The following is a 17,576-nucleotide window of genomic DNA, read 5'->3' on the forward strand; positions in this document are numbered from 1 at the left end:
GGAGGGGTACAATCTATAAGAGGTGAGAAGAGGGAGAATCCCTCTGAGATTAGGTGTTTAGGGAAGACTTTCTGGAGGAGCTGGACTTGATCTGGTTCTCGAGGGAGAGGTAGGATTTAGAGAAACAGGGTAGAGAAAGGAAGGAAGTGGGGTACTTGGGGGGCCTTCTCATGTGGAGGGAGAAGCACAGGGGTGGGGATGTCTGGACTGCATCTTTACCCTCCGTCTGCTCTTTGTGTCCCAGGAGTGTTCCAGTGTGGCCCTGCTTCCGTCGTGGCCGTCCGGCAAGGTGATGTGAACTATGATTTTGACATGCCCTTTGTGTTTGCCGAAGTGAATGCTGACTCTATCACTTGGATGGTTAACCCCGATGGAAGCAGCAGGCGAAACTCCACCAAAACTGACTCGGTGGGCAAGTTCATCAGCACGAAGGCTGTGGGCAGCAACTCTCGAGTGGACGTCACAGACAAATACAAGTATCCTGAAGGTAAGGAAGGGCCCAGGGCCAGACACAGGAGCCACAGTGCCCGTCTCTCTCATGCCCTGAGATCCGGAGGGTGCCACGACTTGGCTCTCCCTCATTCACTGCTCCAGCAGATGTTGGGTTTTAAGGTCCTAAGACATAGAAAGATGAATAAAGCGTGATCTCTGTCCTCACCAAGCTGGCTGTCTAGGGGAGAAAGAAGCCATGACCAGAAATGATGCTCTTAGGGAATGTGAAATAAGTGTCAGGAAGGGATCAGAGAAGAGGAGGTGGGAGAGGCTTCATGGAAGAGGTGGTCTTGAAAGATAGGGAAGATTCTAAATGGCAAAGGCCATGTCTTCAGCTGAATGGATCAATGGGAGCAAAAGCATCCAGGCCATATTAAGAAAGGAAGAACAAGCCATCAGCCTGAAGCCAGGTGGTGGCTGCCCATGAATGCCAAGCTCATGAGATCCGACTGTGTCCTTTAGGCAGGAGGCAGCCGTTTAATTTTTGGCAGGGAAGTGATCTGATCCAAATAACCTCCAACAAAGGGCTGGGTCCAAAAGAAGACCTTGATGCCTACAAGCACCGATCACTGAGAAGCAAGCCAGGCGACGACATAACGTAGGGAAGCCAGCAAAGTAGGGAAGAATCAAAGGCCACTTAGACCATAACTGTCTTCTCCAGATATCAGGGACCGTGTTGTGGTGATCTCTGTCATCATGGCTAGCAGAGAGCTTTGTCCCCAGCTGACCTCAGGAAAGCTTTCCCAGTTGGGGAAGTGACAACACTGGCATCACAAAATGGCACCTAAAAAAATCCATAGGGAATCCTCGGCTATGGTCTGTGTTGGAGAAAGCAGGGATTTTTTTTTCCAAAACCCTTACCTTCTGTCTTAAAATTAATACTGAGTATTGGTTCCAGAGTAGAAGAGCAATAAGGTAGGCATTTGGAGTTCCATGGCTTACCCAAGGTCACAGCTAGGGAGTGTCTGAGGCCCACTTGGAACCTAAGACCTCCTATCTTCAGGCCTGGCTTTCTCTCCAATGAGACATCTAGCTGCTCCTGCAAGCAGGGATCTTAAAGCAGAGAATGTGGAAGGGTCCTCAGGACATAGAACATCAAATGGACCACAGAGCTTAGAACAAAGAATATCATCCTGAAAGATACCTCAGACGATAAAAGATAAAAATGTAACTGAAGACATGCCAGAAAGCATCAGAATTAAAAGGGAACACAAAACAGAACTCAGAGCAGAGAATATGTAGTGTTCAGGATGAAAGGAACCTTCTAGGTGTAATATAGTCCAGCCCTGGAATTTCACAGATAGGAAAACTAAGGCCCAGAAAGGTAGTGACTTGCCTAAGGTGACCCAGCTAATTAGTAGTAAAGTCAAGACTTTTAAAATCAAGGTCTCTAGGTTCCTAGGTTTATGTCCTTTATTAACTCTTTTTATCTTTCATTCCTTCCTTTCTCTATAGTTTGTCCTCTTCTTCCATTCTTTCTTTTTTTCCCCTCTCCCTCTTCCTTTTCTAAGATTGCTTTGGGCCCATTCACAACCCCTGCCTGTCTAGCTTGTCCCTACAGGTTATAAGAGGGAAAATTATGAAACTGGCCTTAAATTAATAATTTTATTAAATCAAAAGTAGTAGGGGAAAAGTATGGGAAAATAAGAGCCAGATATATAGGTTACTTTCCTTGCTGCTCCATTTAGCTTGCTATTCTGTGGCCCTCATTAGGGCCCCCTAGCCACACTCACAGGGAAGTGCAGCCTGCAACAAACAGGAGAGAAGAGCACTAAATCCTCTCTTGCCTCCCTTTAGCAAACTTTTTCTCCACCCACTAACTCTCACACGTCACATCTTGGGAGCCAGCTGTGGCTTTCTATTTTGTCTGGGCTGCCGAGGTGGGCAGTCCAGGGGACATCCGTCCTGCCTCCAGGCTGGTGAGCTCTTGACACTATTGCAGCCTTTTTGTGGCTGCCTTTCTGTCCTTGTGACCCAGCCCACTCAATGATTTCCTTCACACAATCCCCACCCCACCCCCCCTGATTCTTTTGGATACCAATATGTTAAATCTCCTTACTTTGGGGGCAGCTGGGTTGCTCAGTGGATTGAGAGCCAGGCCTAGAGACGGGAGGTCCTGGGTTCAAATCTGGCCTCAGACACTTCCCAGCTATGTGACCCTGGGCAAGTCACTTGACTCCCATTGCCTAGCCCTTAACACTCTTCTGCCTTGGAGCCAATATACAGTATTGACTCCAAGATGGAAGGTAAGGATTTTAAAAAATGAAATAATTGAAAATAAAATAAATAAATAAATCTCCTTACTTGGATTTCTCAGGAAATTAACATGTCAGGTTTCGCCAGTGAACCATATGGAATCTATATGTACTTAAAATTCACTAGGGGGTATAAAATATTGTACCTTATATAGGGGGAATTATAATAATTTGAGGGATAAGAGGGAAAGAAAGAAGAAAAAAATGATTGATAGACACATTGACAAAAAACCAGTTGGGGATACTCCCCTTTGGCATAAGAGTTTTACATTCAGAATGAACGATAAGTTCAAACCCCTTCAGTTCAGTTTATTATATCCAAAAGTTCACTCTAGATCTCTTGATGTAGAGTGTGATTTCTATAAGCATCCTTATGACATCTTCACCAGAAGATCTACTTTCTTGGTTCGAGTGTTGGTGATTTTCTTTTCCTAAAATTACTTTAAAAGATCTTAAACTTTGGATTTTAGGATAATTATACAAGGTAACATGCCAAGCTTCCTGCTTGTCTGTCCCTGGCTCAGAGGATGCAGAAGCTGCCAACTCCCAGAATGACTTTTGATAGATCTTTTCTCTCCAGACCTGTTTCCTACCTTTAAAATGAGAGGGTTGTAGGGCAGCTGGGTAGCTCAGTGGATTGAGAATCAGGCCTAGAGCCGGGAGGTCCTGGGTTCAAATCTGATCTCAGACACTTCCCAGCTGTGTGACCCTGGGCAAGTCACTTGACCCCCATTGCCTATCCTTACCACTCTTCTGCCTTGGAGCCAATACACAGTATTGACTCCAAGACAGAAGGTAAGGGTTTTAAAAAATAAAAAATTAAAAAATTAAAAAAATAAAATGAGAGGGTTGGAGTCGATGGCCTGTAAGGTCCCTTCCAGAACCAAATCATCTGTTCTAAAATCTCTTCCAGATCTGATATTCTCTATTTCATGGTTCTTATGGAGAAAATAGTCCTGGTCAGAATCAGTGCCAGAAAGAAGATTCCTTTGTAAACAGACACTGGCTGTTCCATCCCCACCAGTAACCTCACCTTCAGCTTATATAGAGCTGTGGGCTTTAAGTCACCATTCTATAGTGAGACTTTACCTAAGAGTGGAGACTAAAACCTCAGAAAGTGCCTGAATGCAGAATAAAAATAAGCCTTGGCAGATTAACATCCAATGTATGACTCATTCCAGGCTAACGTCATGTTGATGCAAAAAGCCTAGAATAAAGGGTAAAACTAGAATCAAAAGCAGTATTTAATAAATAGGCCACAACTTATCATAAGAAGCACTTTATCAAATGCATTTGTATATAAGTTTTCATATACAGTATCTCATTTTTGCCTCATAAGAACCCTATGAGGTATTAATATCCCCATGTAATAGATGGGGAAACTGGACATCAGAAATGAGAAATGACTTGCCCAGGATCACAAAAGAGTCATTGGCAGATCCAGGTCTACTCCCCTTTTCCCTACTGGCCCCATGTAGCTTCAACTGGCTACTTCCATGCCTTACTGGACCCTCAAAGTGGGAGAATGACCCTGTGGCATCCAGGGGACCTAACCTGAGTTCTGGGCTCTGCCTTAGCCCCTGCATGACATGAAGCTGAGTCATTTGACCAGTCAGCCTCAATTTCCTCACCTAATGACGCCAACTTTGCCCCAAGGAGTAGCTCATAAAAGTGGTTGCTAAGCATTCTGCACAACAGAAATACTAAAGACTGAAAACAGGAGTAGGAAGTCCAGAACCTTGGGCAAACCCCAGAAGCTGACCTACATTGTCCCAGTGTGAGCACTCCCCTTTCTGCAGGAAAACAGTTTGGGCACAGAAATACAGCTGCCAGAGTAGCTCTTGGCCTGAGCTGTTCAGCCTACATCTCCGCTAAAGGATGGGGAGAAGCCAAGAGGAGCCAAGACTACAGGAACCTGGCTGCTCTGGTAATCTGGCTGTCCCTTGAGAGCTGGAGCTGATCCCTCTCCTAGGGCCAATCTGGGAGGAGATTAGAGAGGTGGGGCCAGTGCTGTCATCTCCCTTCTTTCCCTTGACAGCCCTTATTTTGTATGGCGGTCTTAGAGATTGGGGCTTGGCACTAGCTCCCAGGCATAGACAGATACAACCTAAAATGCAGACTGTAGGAGCTGGAATGGACCTGAGGATGGAGAATGTCAGACCTGGAATTGTCCTTAGATTATTCCTTAATAGCATCTGTCTTATATCCGTGTTTATGTCCCTGGTGCCTAGCCCAGTGGATATGTATGCATGTATCGGAAACTTCCTATATGTTTGTGGACTTGAAACTGAGTCAGACTTAGAATCTTGAAGCTGAAAGGAACCTAAATAGAGATTATCCAGGAGCCTAACTTCCCTGTTTTACAGATGAGGACACAGAAATCTGAGGGGAAGCCACTAGCCCCAAGTCACCCAGCAAATCGATAACAGACAAGACTAGACCTCAAATTTTGCAGTCTAGCAGTCTTGCCACTATTCTAAGGCAGCCTCCAAACACCTAAGACTCCTTCCTCTAACACTTTCTCCATCCTCTGTTGCACAGGTTCCAAGCAAGAGAGGGATACGTTCCGGAAGGCTTTGCAGAAGCTGAAGCCGGACTCTGGGAGTTTCGGTGCCACATCATCTGAGACAGGAAGGTCAGAGGAGAAGCCCTCCAGCATCTCTGGGAAATTCAAGGTCAATGGCACCCTGGAAGTGGGGAAAGAGGTCAACCTGGACCTGCAGCTTAAAAACAAGTCAAGCGACTGGAAGACTGTGACAGTGAACATGACAGCCTGGACTATTGTGTATAACGGGACCCTGGTACATGAGGTGTGGAAGAGTTCCTTCACAGCTTCTCTGAACCCTCAAGAAGGTAACTTGGGAGCTCTTCCCTTAATAATTCCCTCTTCTTCCACAATTTATAATTGACAGAATGCTCAGCATATATTATAATCCTTACAAAGAAGATAGACATTGCAGAGATTATTGTCCCCATTGCACAGATCCCAAATGTGAGGCTCAGAAAAAGCAAGTGATTTGCCCAAAGTTACAGAGTTAATACTGTTATAAAGGAGGTAGGAATGTTGTCTCTCTAGATGGAAGGTAAGATCTCTGGAGGAGAGAACTCTGAGGGAGAGAACCCCTAGACCTAGAATGATGTCTAGCACATAGTAAGTATGTGACAGAGGTTTATTGATTGCTTATTGATGCTTATTGATTCTGCCCTAAAGTGTGGAAAATAATGGAGCTAACTATAGGAGTATGCAGTACAAGTCAAGAAGAGACCTGTAAGGTTCCAGGTTAGCTCAACAAGTAAAGATGGAGGGAGAAGGCAAGCCTTGAAGGGCAAGATAATTAGATAGATAGATAGATAGATAGATAGATAGATAGATAGATAGATAAAGAAATATCAAGATAGATCGATCGATAAGCTGATTAAAGACAAATTTGAGAGTAGATAGATGGATGATAGATAACTACAGAGATTGATAGTTCAGAGATAGACAGTAATTGATAGATAAACAGATAGATAGATAGATAGGTAGATCTGTGGGTTATCTCCCCCATTTGAACATGAATGCCTTAAAATCAGGGACTGCCTTTCTTTTCTATTTGTATTACCAGCCCTTGGCAGAGCACTTTGCACATAGTAATTACTTAATAAATGTTTTTATTTGTTCACTTATTTGTAGCAAGATAGAACATTTATTTCATACTTCCTATGTGCTAGGCACTGTGTGAGATCCTACAAGTAAGCAAGGCCATCCCTATGCTCCAGGATACGAATGGGGCAGGGGAGGGAATGCACACAGAGCAGCAAGGTCTGGAGTGGAGTGAAATGACAGGGGGCTGGAGCCAGCTCGCAGCAGCTCTCTAGAGCCATTTGTTAAATTTTCAGTGTGTGCGTTTACACATTGGAAATCATTAAATGTTACAAATCAGGGCTCAAGTTATTTGCTTTTTTTGTCTACATTTAAGAAAGTAATGAAGTAACTGTTAAAAATGCAGATTAACTTTTTAGTTGGTAGGCACTTACCAGCACCCCCTTGCATGGGCCCCAATAAAATAAAGCAAAGACTGATTTATTCATGTGGAGAGACCCAGAGCCAGAATCCAGGTTACTAGTGGGAAGACAGAAAGATGGTCCAAGAAGAGACTGAGGCAGGCTGGGAACTGGCAGAAGTGCTCTAAGGTTCGCAGATGAAAGATTTTCTCAAGGTTGGGTGATATATTGTAGCTCCAGGGGCCTCTGCTGGGCCTGAACTACAACTTCTCCTCTTACTTGGGTTCTGGTTGGGAAGAAACTGTAGTAACCATAGACCTTCCTTTACACCTTCTCCCAGTGACAGAACATCATCATAAAAACAATAAAAAATAGTGCTTTATGGTTAAAGAAATTACATTTTCCCCACAACAACCCTATTAAATAGTAGATTGTAGTATTAGTAGTAATATAGTACATTTCTTATAATCCCCATTTTACAAGTAAAGAAACTGAAGTTTAGAGATCTCATTTAGTCCTCCCAACAACTCTAGAAGGTAGCTACTGTTATTACCTGCTCCCCTCCATTTACAGATGAGGAAACTAAGGTAAACAGCAGTGAAGTGACTTGCCCAGGATCATACAGCCAGATTTAAACTCGAGTTTTCCTGATAGGACCCCATACTCTCCTTCTTGGTGTCTCTGAGCAGCCTCCCAAGGTAGGCTGGATGGGACCAGATATAATCTTTATAAAAAGGCTTTAAATAACACGTTTAGGAGTTTGCACTTGAACCTTATAAGCAATAAGAAAGTGAATGTTCTCAGGCAGGGGAGGGATACACTTTAGGAAATTTACCTTGGTGGGAAAGATTAGAGACTACAGACATGGAGGGGGACCGATTAGGAGGCTGTAGAATTCTAGAATGTCAGAGCTATAAGAAACAACAAAGAATCTCTTCAATTCCATCATTTTTATAAACGAGGAGACTGAGACAGGCAGTGTTAAATGACTTCCCTAGGGTCACACAGCTAGTAACTGTCTGAGGTTAGATTTTTAACTCAGGAAGATGAGTCTTCCCAACGCCAGACCCAGTGCCACCTACCTGCCCCATAAAGGGGCAACAGAGATCATTTCATTCAATTCCATCATTTTACAGATGAGAAAACAGGCAAACAGTGGTGAAGTGGCTTGATGAGTGGAGGCAAAGTCCCACTTGCTCATTTGTGTCTTTGCCTCTCTCAGGTGCTGAGGCCTATCCAATCTGACTTTGGGAGTCATGTCACTGATAATGCAAAGTCTCTGTAGAGTAGCTATGGGTTTCTGAAGGGAGGCACATGAGTCAGGCTCAGCGATGTCTTTGCCATCTGACTAGTATGAGGAGGAGGGGAAAGAAGAAAGGAAGACATCTGATCCCTCTCCTCCTCAAGGGGCAAAGGCCAACATAGTAGGAGCAAGTCACTTGGATTTGAGACCAGCAACTCACTAAGTGACCACAAGCAAACTATTTCTCTTTGAGTCTTAGTTTCCTTGTCTATAATAATAATAATGTCTAAAATAATAAAATAATATAATAATAATGGAATAATAACCCCTGCACTACCTACCTCCTGGAGTTGTCATGATCATCAAATTCCATAACTTACATGAAACATCTTGGGACCATAAAGCAAGATGTTGGGCAGAATGCCCCAGAGATAGAATGCCCCCTGGAAAGGAGGAGACCTACATCTATCCTAAACTTTGTAATGAGACCGTTAGGCAGGTGGGAGAGCCTGAAACCAATGCAGAAACTGCTGGTCTAGGTTCCATACCTCTCCTTTACCTGGCAACCTCAGAATTTGCTTTGAGTTTAAGAAATGCCATCCTTTAGGGCCCATGTGAGTCTTCCTGTCAAACTCAAGTGTAGTCTGTGACTCCCACTTGGGGTCACTTTCAGTGACTGGTGAATGAGGGAAGGAAAGAAGAGCATCACTCCCAGGTTGGGCAGCCCTCTGTGCCCAGACATGCCTGGGCCCTGGGAATGTAAACATCCTTTGTTCTTCTCTAGGAGAGCAGCAGTGCCCAAGCTCTTGAAAACTTTCCCCAATATGTAAGTCTGGCCTGCTGGGAGTCTGCTCAATTCTTTTACAGTGGATGTCCTATCCTAATCCCAGGGTAACTGTTAGCACCAGGTGTGTGGCCACCTCAACATCCACAGGAAGAAGGTGTTTTTATCAGAGATTAGCTAAGAAGGAAGTCAGCCAAGTATTGGCCAGGAAACATTTCCCCAGAGTGGCCTAGCTTCATATTCACATCCTAAGATAACCCTGTCCCACTCATTCTTGGAATTCTCCTTCCAGAGGCAGAGTACCCGGTAAAGATCTCATACTCTCAATATGAAAACTTCATGACGGCAGACAACATGATCCGTGTCACTGCTGTGTGTCAAGTCGAAGATGAGGCTGAGGTAGTGGTGGAGAGAGACGTCATTTTGGACAACCCTGCCATCACTATGGAGGTAAAAGGATGCTGCTACGGTGGGGTTGGGGAATGGGGTGGAAGGGGGAGTGTAAAGGACAAAGACACTGGAAGCAAGGGGGAGGGAAAAAGGGACCCTCACCCAACACATATACACTCGTTACTTTGAAATGAGTGTAGTCACATCTCGAGGTTTGCTGAAAACACTGCCATGCCCACAACTCTTCAGTTTTTGAAAGAAGATGATCCTTCCCAAATATACACAGAGGCAGCCATGACTCCTACCTAGTTTCTCAACCTAGGGTTTTGTACCAGATTGTTTCTCTGGTGGCATATTCACATGCCTGAGGAAATAGATGGTCATATCCCCTTTTCACCTTCTCCTCTTTCTATATCCCAACAGTTACCAATCTTTTTTGGTTTAAGTCACATCTGTGAACTTCTCAGGTCACACTGGAGATATACAGTAAAGGGGGAATGAAGGAACCCAGGACAACATAACCAATTAAGGATGTCTTCAGAATGCCTCAGAGTAACCCAGTACCCTGGTTGGGAAAAAGAGATGCAAGCTTTCCAGGGAGCTTGCTTCCTTGTTAACTATTCATCCTCCTGCATGATGCCTATTAGTGCCCCCTTTTCCTGTTGGCCCACATCAGGATCCAAGTTTTTCCTCCTTTCCAATTTCAGTCTAAGGCTGAAAATCTTCATTTGGTGAAGGATTCTCTGGGTGAAACTTCAGTGTCCTTTCCAAGGACATCACCCATTCCCCCCAACCCATCCATCTTACCAGCTATTTACAGTAGAAATAGATAGTAAAATGACAGCACTGACCTGGGTTTGAAATCCAGTTTTGCCCCATACTACCCGTGTGACCTTGGGCAAGTCACAGCCTCCCAAGACCCAGGTTTCCTCATCTGTAAAAGAGGAGGTTTTAACTAGAGGCATCTGAGGTCCCTTCTGAGATGCTCTGAGCCCATTTCCTCAGCCATCAAATGGAGAGGTTGAACTAGATGGCCTCTAAGACCCTTCCAGCTCTAAATTCCTTAGGAATGCTAAGTTCTTAATATATGATTGTAAAATTCACTCATTAGCCACTATTATTAAAATATATTATTAATATGGATTAATTACATCCATTATCTTGTTGAATCCTTAGAAGGATTCAGTCTTACAAGGAAGCAAAGCATATCTCCCCTTTACAAATGAGATGGAGAGAGCTGAGGAAGCAGCATCTTCTGGAGGGTCCCAACATTCTCTGGGACTTGGAGAAGACACTTTGTATAGCTCAAAGAGGGCACCTCCCTGTGCTCCTTTGAAAGGACTGAGGCACAGAAGGTCTTAAGACCCTGACTCTGGAGTCTTACAGCCTCTGCCGACGCCAGTATTTGCAGGCCAGTTCAGGGGCCAGGAGAGCCACGTCTAGCTCAACTACAAAGCCACTGTAGCTATAGAAAATCAGGGCTCTGTCAGCAACAGTCCTAAAGGCCCACCTTGCCAAGAGAGGACACTGGCCTCAGGCAAGGGGAAGAAATGAGCCCAGATGGAGGAGAACTAGAGAGAAAAGAAGCTAGGTTCCCATCAGGCATCAAGCTCTCAAGCGGAGGCCAGTGCACAGCCTCTCCTCTGGGGCCAGAGTCCTTCCAAGCTGTCTCCTGAACCCTCTGAGGGCTTATCTCTACTTCTAACCCATCTGTGCTGTGACAGTGTACTGAGGATTACTCTAACCATGGATGGCTTTAAAAGAATAGCCTGATGGGGAAACAAACTGATCTTCTCTAGTACACACTCATGAGGCTTATTTGGTTCAGAAGAGCATCATCAGATTTCAAGTCTTGTGGTCCAGCCCTGCCCACTTCACAAATGAGATTTAGAACCAGAGAAATTAAGTGATTTACCAAAAGTTACCCAGGTGGGATTTGAACCCTGGTCCTCAGATTTCAAATGCTGTTTTCATTTTTCTACCCTGCTGCTCTGCAGAGACAAACTATTTATCCCAGGGATGCTGTCATTGTATTATTCCCCCTTAATTGGGATGATCCCTGCTCAGCCAACCTCCCAAGGATATGGGAAAGATAGAGCACTTCTCTGCTGGTTGTGTCTCACTCCAGAACCCTGGAAGAGATCCGGAACCACTTCAGGCAGTTTGACCTGACCATCCACACTGGAAAAACAAGTGAAGAAAGAATGTTGTTTGTTCAGTTTATGACACAGAGCCACATGGGTGACCTAGAGTGCTTGTCCATCAGTGTCAATAGCTTGGATGGAGAGCATAACCAAACATTAAGAAGGCCTAATTTTGGACAAGAGTAGGAAAGTGGGAAATTTGGGGAAATTCCAAAGCTCTTTAATGACTCCAAACTTCTCCTATAAACAAAAAGGCACATCTTTTTAATCCCAGTGGGCTGGCAGCACAACATGGAACACTACAATCTCTGGAAGAATTTTTTAAATGAGTGCCCTTCTGTGAGCAGTGGAAAAGCACACGGAGGGTTGGGAAAGTACAAGCCCGCTGCCACAAATGGCAAATAAGGGCGTTAATGAAGAAGAGCCCAATAAAAACTGTATGGTCAGGTAGCAAGAGCGAGGGATAAAGAAGCCGCTGTGCTCCACTATTATCAACAAGGTGTCAGATGAAAATACGGGAGGTGGCAGGGGAGATCCCCCTAGCAAACTGGGAGAGCACAGACATGAATGCCTGGCATACTCAGGCACCAATGGGTTAGATTGGTCATATCTTTGAGATCATAGGTCTATTGGAATAAAGTTTAAACTCACACATGTTAAGAAGTTATTATTTTTATTATAACATATTGTAAAATAATATCAATTAACTTCCAATTTTTTTGAGTCAATAGTTCAAGTATTTTTTCCCAGAGTCAAATTGGGAAAGGAAGGAACCCTGGCTCAGGAACCAAGCATCCTGTCTCTTTTCCAGGCTCTTTCCCTGAGTCTGAGTGGCCTTGGAGAAGTCAATTCTCCTCCCTAGGCCTCAAGTCTTCATCTATATTAGTGGTATCAAACTCAAACAGAAATAGGACCACTGAACCATTCATAAAGATCCCTATCGGTCCACGTAAGACTTAGAAACCACATGTTAACATTATGTTATATTTTTTACTTATTTTGTTAAGTATTTCCCAATTACATGTGAATCTGACTCGACAGCCCTCTAGAGAGTTGTCCCTGGGCCTCACTATTTGACATCTCTGGTCCAGATGACCTCTAAGAGACCTTCCTGCTCTAATTTCCCAAGTTTCTCAGTCTGTGAGTAAGGGGCAGAACCAGAATGGAAAGCCAGGTTTCTTGAGCCCTAGCCATTTCTCCCACAATCCTCTGTACCTCCTACCACCCACTCCCCCCACTGCCTCCTAGCTTAGCTACAGAGCAGTAGGGACTGGTGGGGCTAGGGAAACAGTGCCATAATGCCATCTCTATCTTCTCTCCACAGTTACTGGACCAGGCCAGAGTGCAAACTCCCGTAAATGTGCGGGTTCTGTTTGCCAACCCCCTGGATATGCCAGTGGATAATTGCGTGCTCACAGTGGAAGGCAGCGGTCTCATGCGAGGGAACCTCAGGATTAAGTGAGTTTGGGGGGCCTCAGCACTGGGCTGGAACCAATGTGATTCAGGAAGTTGGTTCGATTACATCTGGTGTGTTTTGGGGGGGGTCTTGCAATTCTCAAGGCTTTAGAGACAGTGCCATCTCTAGGATGGCAAACTGGGAGCTGTGTCTACACTCCTCCCACCTCCACTCTAGCCCGTGGGGAGGTAGCACCATCTTAAGGGCACCCACAACGGCCTGAGGTTCTGGTACATAAAGTAAAGATCGAAGGCCATGTTGCCAACTTGTCTTTGTTTTTCTGGTCCTCAATTTCCTCCTCTGAAGAATGTGAGTCTATATATGTATAGAATTATATGATCATTATTTTATTATATATATTATATATTATGTTTAATAGATTACATATGTTATATATGGTCATTATATATATGATCATTATTATATGTATATAATATAATAATGANTGAGTTTGGGGGGCCTCAGCACTGGGCTGGAACCAATGTGATTCAGGAAGTTGGTTCGATTACATCTGGTGTGTTTTGGGGGGGGTCTTGCAATTCTCAAGGCTTTAGAGACAGTGCCATCTCTAGGATGGCAAACTGGGAGCTGTGTCTACACTCCTCCCACCTCCACTCTAGCCCGTGGGGAGGTAGCACCATCTTAAGGGCACCCACAACGGCCTGAGGTTCTGGTACATAAAGTAAAGATCGAAGGCCATGTTGCCAACTTGTCTTTGTTTTTCTGGTCCTCAATTTCCTCCTCTGAAGAATGTGAGTCTATATATGTATAGAATTATATGATCATTATTTTATTATATATATTATATATTATGTTTAATAGATTACATATGTTATATATGGTCATTATATATATGATCATTATTATATGTATATAATATAATAATGATCATATATATATGTATATATATATATATATATACTCACACACACACAATTATATGATACCTTTAAGTTCCAGCATTCCATGACTAAATAGAAACTTGATTGGTTTCAGAGGTGCCTGGAGGAAGAGGGGTCCTTCAGGCTAGCTCTGGTCTGGGGCTCCAGTGCAGAGCCATTAGATTTGCCGGGCTTTGCCCCAGCAGGCACTCTAGGAGAGAAGCCGCTTGTAGAAATGATGGGGAGGGAGACTTCAGCTCACTACACAGAAGAACTATTAGCACTGAATAGCAGAACTGTTGGATTTCCTAATATCCCTAGCATTGGAAAGTACAGCCCCAAGAAGCAGCAGATGCCTCAACCCTGGAGGACTTTTTGTTTTCCCAGGGCGAACGCCTGTGGAGGAGACCCCCGTATTGGGTGGGGGTTCCCTCTGAACCCCTTCTAGCTCGGTCAGTGACTCAGGCGTCCTAGCCCGGGGATCTTTGCCACTAGCCACAGGAACTGAAATCATGGAAAACAACCCATCAGAGCCGGAAGTGGCCTCACTTGCTCTATTTGGGAGGACAAATTGAGCAGGAAACTGCGGCCCGGGGCCTTGTCCAGGGGTGCACAGCTGTGATGGTAGAGTTAAGCCCAGGACCCACGTCTGGCGATTCCCGGCGGAGCCCGTCTTTTCACACGGCCAGCGCCGTTTGGCTAAAGCTGCATCCCCCTGCGGACATGAGCCCGGGCATCCGCTTCCCTTTTCTCCGCATCTCTCCTCATGCTTCTCTCTTTCCTGCAGGGTGCCGTCCCTACGCCCCAAGGAGCGCTCCAACTTCAAGTTTGAGATCACCCCTCTCAAGAGTGGCACCAAACAGCTGGTCCTCGACTTCTCCTGCAGCAAGTTTACAGCTGTCAAGGCCTTCATGTCTGTGGATGTGGCCGAATGAGGAGGCTGGAGCTATCTGCTGTCCAGCTCCCCTCCTGCCTGAATACACTGGGGTCAAGGGCTTGTTGTGGTAGCCACGTTACCCAGCCTGGAAAGCCCACCCAAGAGCCAGGCTGTTTAAATACCTTTGCCAAATCCCCTTTTCTATATACACACACATCTCACACAATCATGCACATGCACACATTCTTTCTCATGTGCATAATCATATACATATATTCTTTCTCCAAAGCACAAATATGTACCCCTATCCCATATTCTTTCTCCAGTACATATATGCACTCCTTCTATCTCTCTCTCTCTCTCTCTCTCTCTCACACACACACACACATACACACTCACTCACTTTCTTCTCAGGTGGTATCTGCACAGGATGTCCCCACTTTACTTTTGCACATTCCCCAGCAGGTAATTCCTCCTCAAGCTACGGCTGCCTCCTCTGCTTTTTCTCTAAGTCCCCCCTCCCCCCATCTTGGATTTGCACTCTACTTGACCACTGAACTTCTAGGGTAGAAATATAATAACAATAGTCCCCCTAAATAATTTTGAGATAGTACTTCATGGTCTCCAGAGCTCATTACTGCTTATGTCTTACAGTTTACAAAGGGCTTTCACATCCATTGTTTCATTGGATGCTTTCAGCAACCCTTTGAGGGTAATAAGGTAGGGATTTTTATCCCCATTTTATGGATAGGGAAATTGAGAGTCAGAAAAATTAAGCCATTTGGCCACACAGCTAGTTGATGACAGAAGCAGGATCCAAACCAAAATCTAAAAATTCCCAAGTTGAGGGCTCTGCCCATTGTATCCATTAGAGATGCCTAATCAGCCATCTCTTAATTTATTGTAACTATTTTTAAAAATCATATCATAGAAGAAAAATCTATCATAAAAGAAGAGGATGCGTTGGACCGTTCGCCAACTTGAGATGAGTGTTGATAAGACTCCTGCTTCTACCTCAGACATGAGGGTGTGGGGGACATGACCTGCCACAATATACAACTCCATACATTAAACATCAGTAATAATAAAAAATGTTATACAATAGTGACATTGAAGGACATCCCATTCTCATTCCTTCCGGGAAAGGAGTTTCTCATAACATTCTTTGTTAGCACGCTTGGGCAGAGTTAAAGAAGTCCAGAAATCTATCCCCACTGGCCCTGCCATACTCGAGATTTTCTAGTTCCATGATTATTAGCATCCCCCACTTTCTCCATTTCAAGAGCTCTCAGATTTCTGTGAATCTGTTTGGTGGGTTGTCGCTTCATGACTGAAGGAGGACTTAGAACACAGAATGTCAGAGCCAGAAAAGACCTTCTGCCAAAAAGGCAGAACTGGAAGAATCCTTAGAAATGATCCCATTCAATCTTCCCATTTGGGGAAATAGGTCTAGGGAGGGTAAGTATCTTTTGAGGCAGAGTCAAAAAGAGATACTAAATCTCTAGTCTTGAGGTTTCCAGCGGAGGAATGAACCAGTGGGGCACTCTTTTCCTCCAGGCAGAGAGGAGAGGAGATTTTTGTCTCCATCCATGGAAAGAGGCCATGGGTTGTCTCCAAGTCCAAGGTGTTTTAGGGTGTGACATTACAGTAGACATTACCTTTCTGTTTTTACCAATTCGTGGGGCTCTAGGAATGACAGAAAGAGGTACTACCTCTGCCTAGCTGAACCTTCAGCCCCACTGGCTGTGCTTTTAAAGACGGACAGATTGGCAAACCAGAAAAGAACAAGAAACAAACACATTTAAAGGTGGAGCGAAACCTCTCAGACTAGTATCTGTTCAGTTCAGATTAGTCCAGAGGCTATCACTGCTTCCTAGGCTCAACTTTCTCTGTCACACCACCCAGGAGATTCCCCCTCCCCCGTTCCAGAGCACACACATTCACTCATCTTGGTCAACTGTTCAAGAAGGATCACAGAAAAATTGAACAGCAGATGTTGGAGCATAGAATAGAAGATAGATCCAGAAAAAAATAACGTTATACCTTGAGGACACTTTAGAGCACAGGTCGTTAAAGCTCAAAGGAACCTTAGAATGTCAGAACTGGAGAGCACAGAATCTCAAGAGTTTCAAGGAACCTCTAAGTGCAGCTGGTTCAACCCATCTCTATAAAGGAAATCTCTTCAGTGTCCCCCACAAATGGTCATCTGACCTTTTCTGAAAGATTTCTACTGAGGAAGAAATCAGCTACTCCCAAGGCAAACCATCCCACTTTAGCATAGTTCTAATTGTTCCAAAATTTCCCATTATGATGAGCTGAAGCTACCTGACAGGATCTATCCGTTACTTCTAGTTCTACCTTCTGGATCCAGAGAAAAACAGTCTAATTCTTCATCCCCATAATAGTCCTTCAATTACTTCAGGGAAGAGACAGTTGTTATATCTTTTCTAAGTCTTCTCCAGGCTAAACATTCCCCATTCTTTCAACTGATCCCCATATGGCATGGTCACCACCCTAGTTATCCTCCTCTGGAAAGCCTCCAGATGTCCTTCTAAAAATACAGAATTAGAATTCAATATAATGTAGTATGACCAAGACAGAAAGCCACAGGGCTCTCGTCTCCCCTGTTCTAGACATGATACCTCTAAATACACAACTTAAGATCAGCATTTTTGACTGCCATGGTACAGTATTGACTAAAATTGAACTTGTAGTCCACTAAGCCTCCTCATAAACCCTGATCTTTTTCACAGAAACTTTATCCAGATGTAGCACCTCCATATTGTATTGGTAAAGTTGATTTTTAAATACAGGCATAAGACTTTACATTTATCCTTGCTAAATTTAATCTTGATAGATCCAGACCATTCTAGCCAAAAATTTTTTTTAGATTCTGAGACTGTGGTCCAATAGGTTAACTATCCTCCCCAGCATTATTATCTCCTCTCCAAATCCGATACAATGTGCCTTTATCCAAATCATTTCTAAAACTCTTAAGCACCATAAACCCAAGGACAAATCTCTAGCGCATTTCACTCTAGCTCTCTCTCCAAGTTGATATTAATGATCA

The 17,576-nt window shown here is 44.2% G+C and overlaps 1 protein-coding gene across 1 annotated transcript in view; it reads left to right on the top strand.

Annotated features, from left to right (window-relative positions):
- The window catches only part of TGM3 (transglutaminase 3), a 131,473-nt gene extending 116,909 nt beyond the window's left edge, over positions 1-14,564 (top strand). Inside the window, exons 9-13 of the mRNA XM_044659705.1 lie at positions 245-487; positions 5,289-5,600; positions 9,051-9,208; positions 12,617-12,750; positions 14,417-14,564. Of these exons, the coding sequence (XP_044515640.1) occupies positions 245-487; positions 5,289-5,600; positions 9,051-9,208; positions 12,617-12,750; positions 14,417-14,564 (995 nt within the window). The remainder of the gene's footprint in view (positions 1-244; positions 488-5,288; positions 5,601-9,050; positions 9,209-12,616; positions 12,751-14,416) is intronic.
- The last annotated feature ends 3,012 nt before the right edge of the window (positions 14,565-17,576 follow it).

Source organism: Gracilinanus agilis, chromosome 2 (genome assembly GCF_016433145.1).
Source record: "Gracilinanus agilis isolate LMUSP501 chromosome 2, AgileGrace, whole genome shotgun sequence".
Lineage (NCBI taxonomy): Eukaryota > Metazoa > Chordata > Mammalia > Didelphimorphia > Didelphidae > Gracilinanus > Gracilinanus agilis.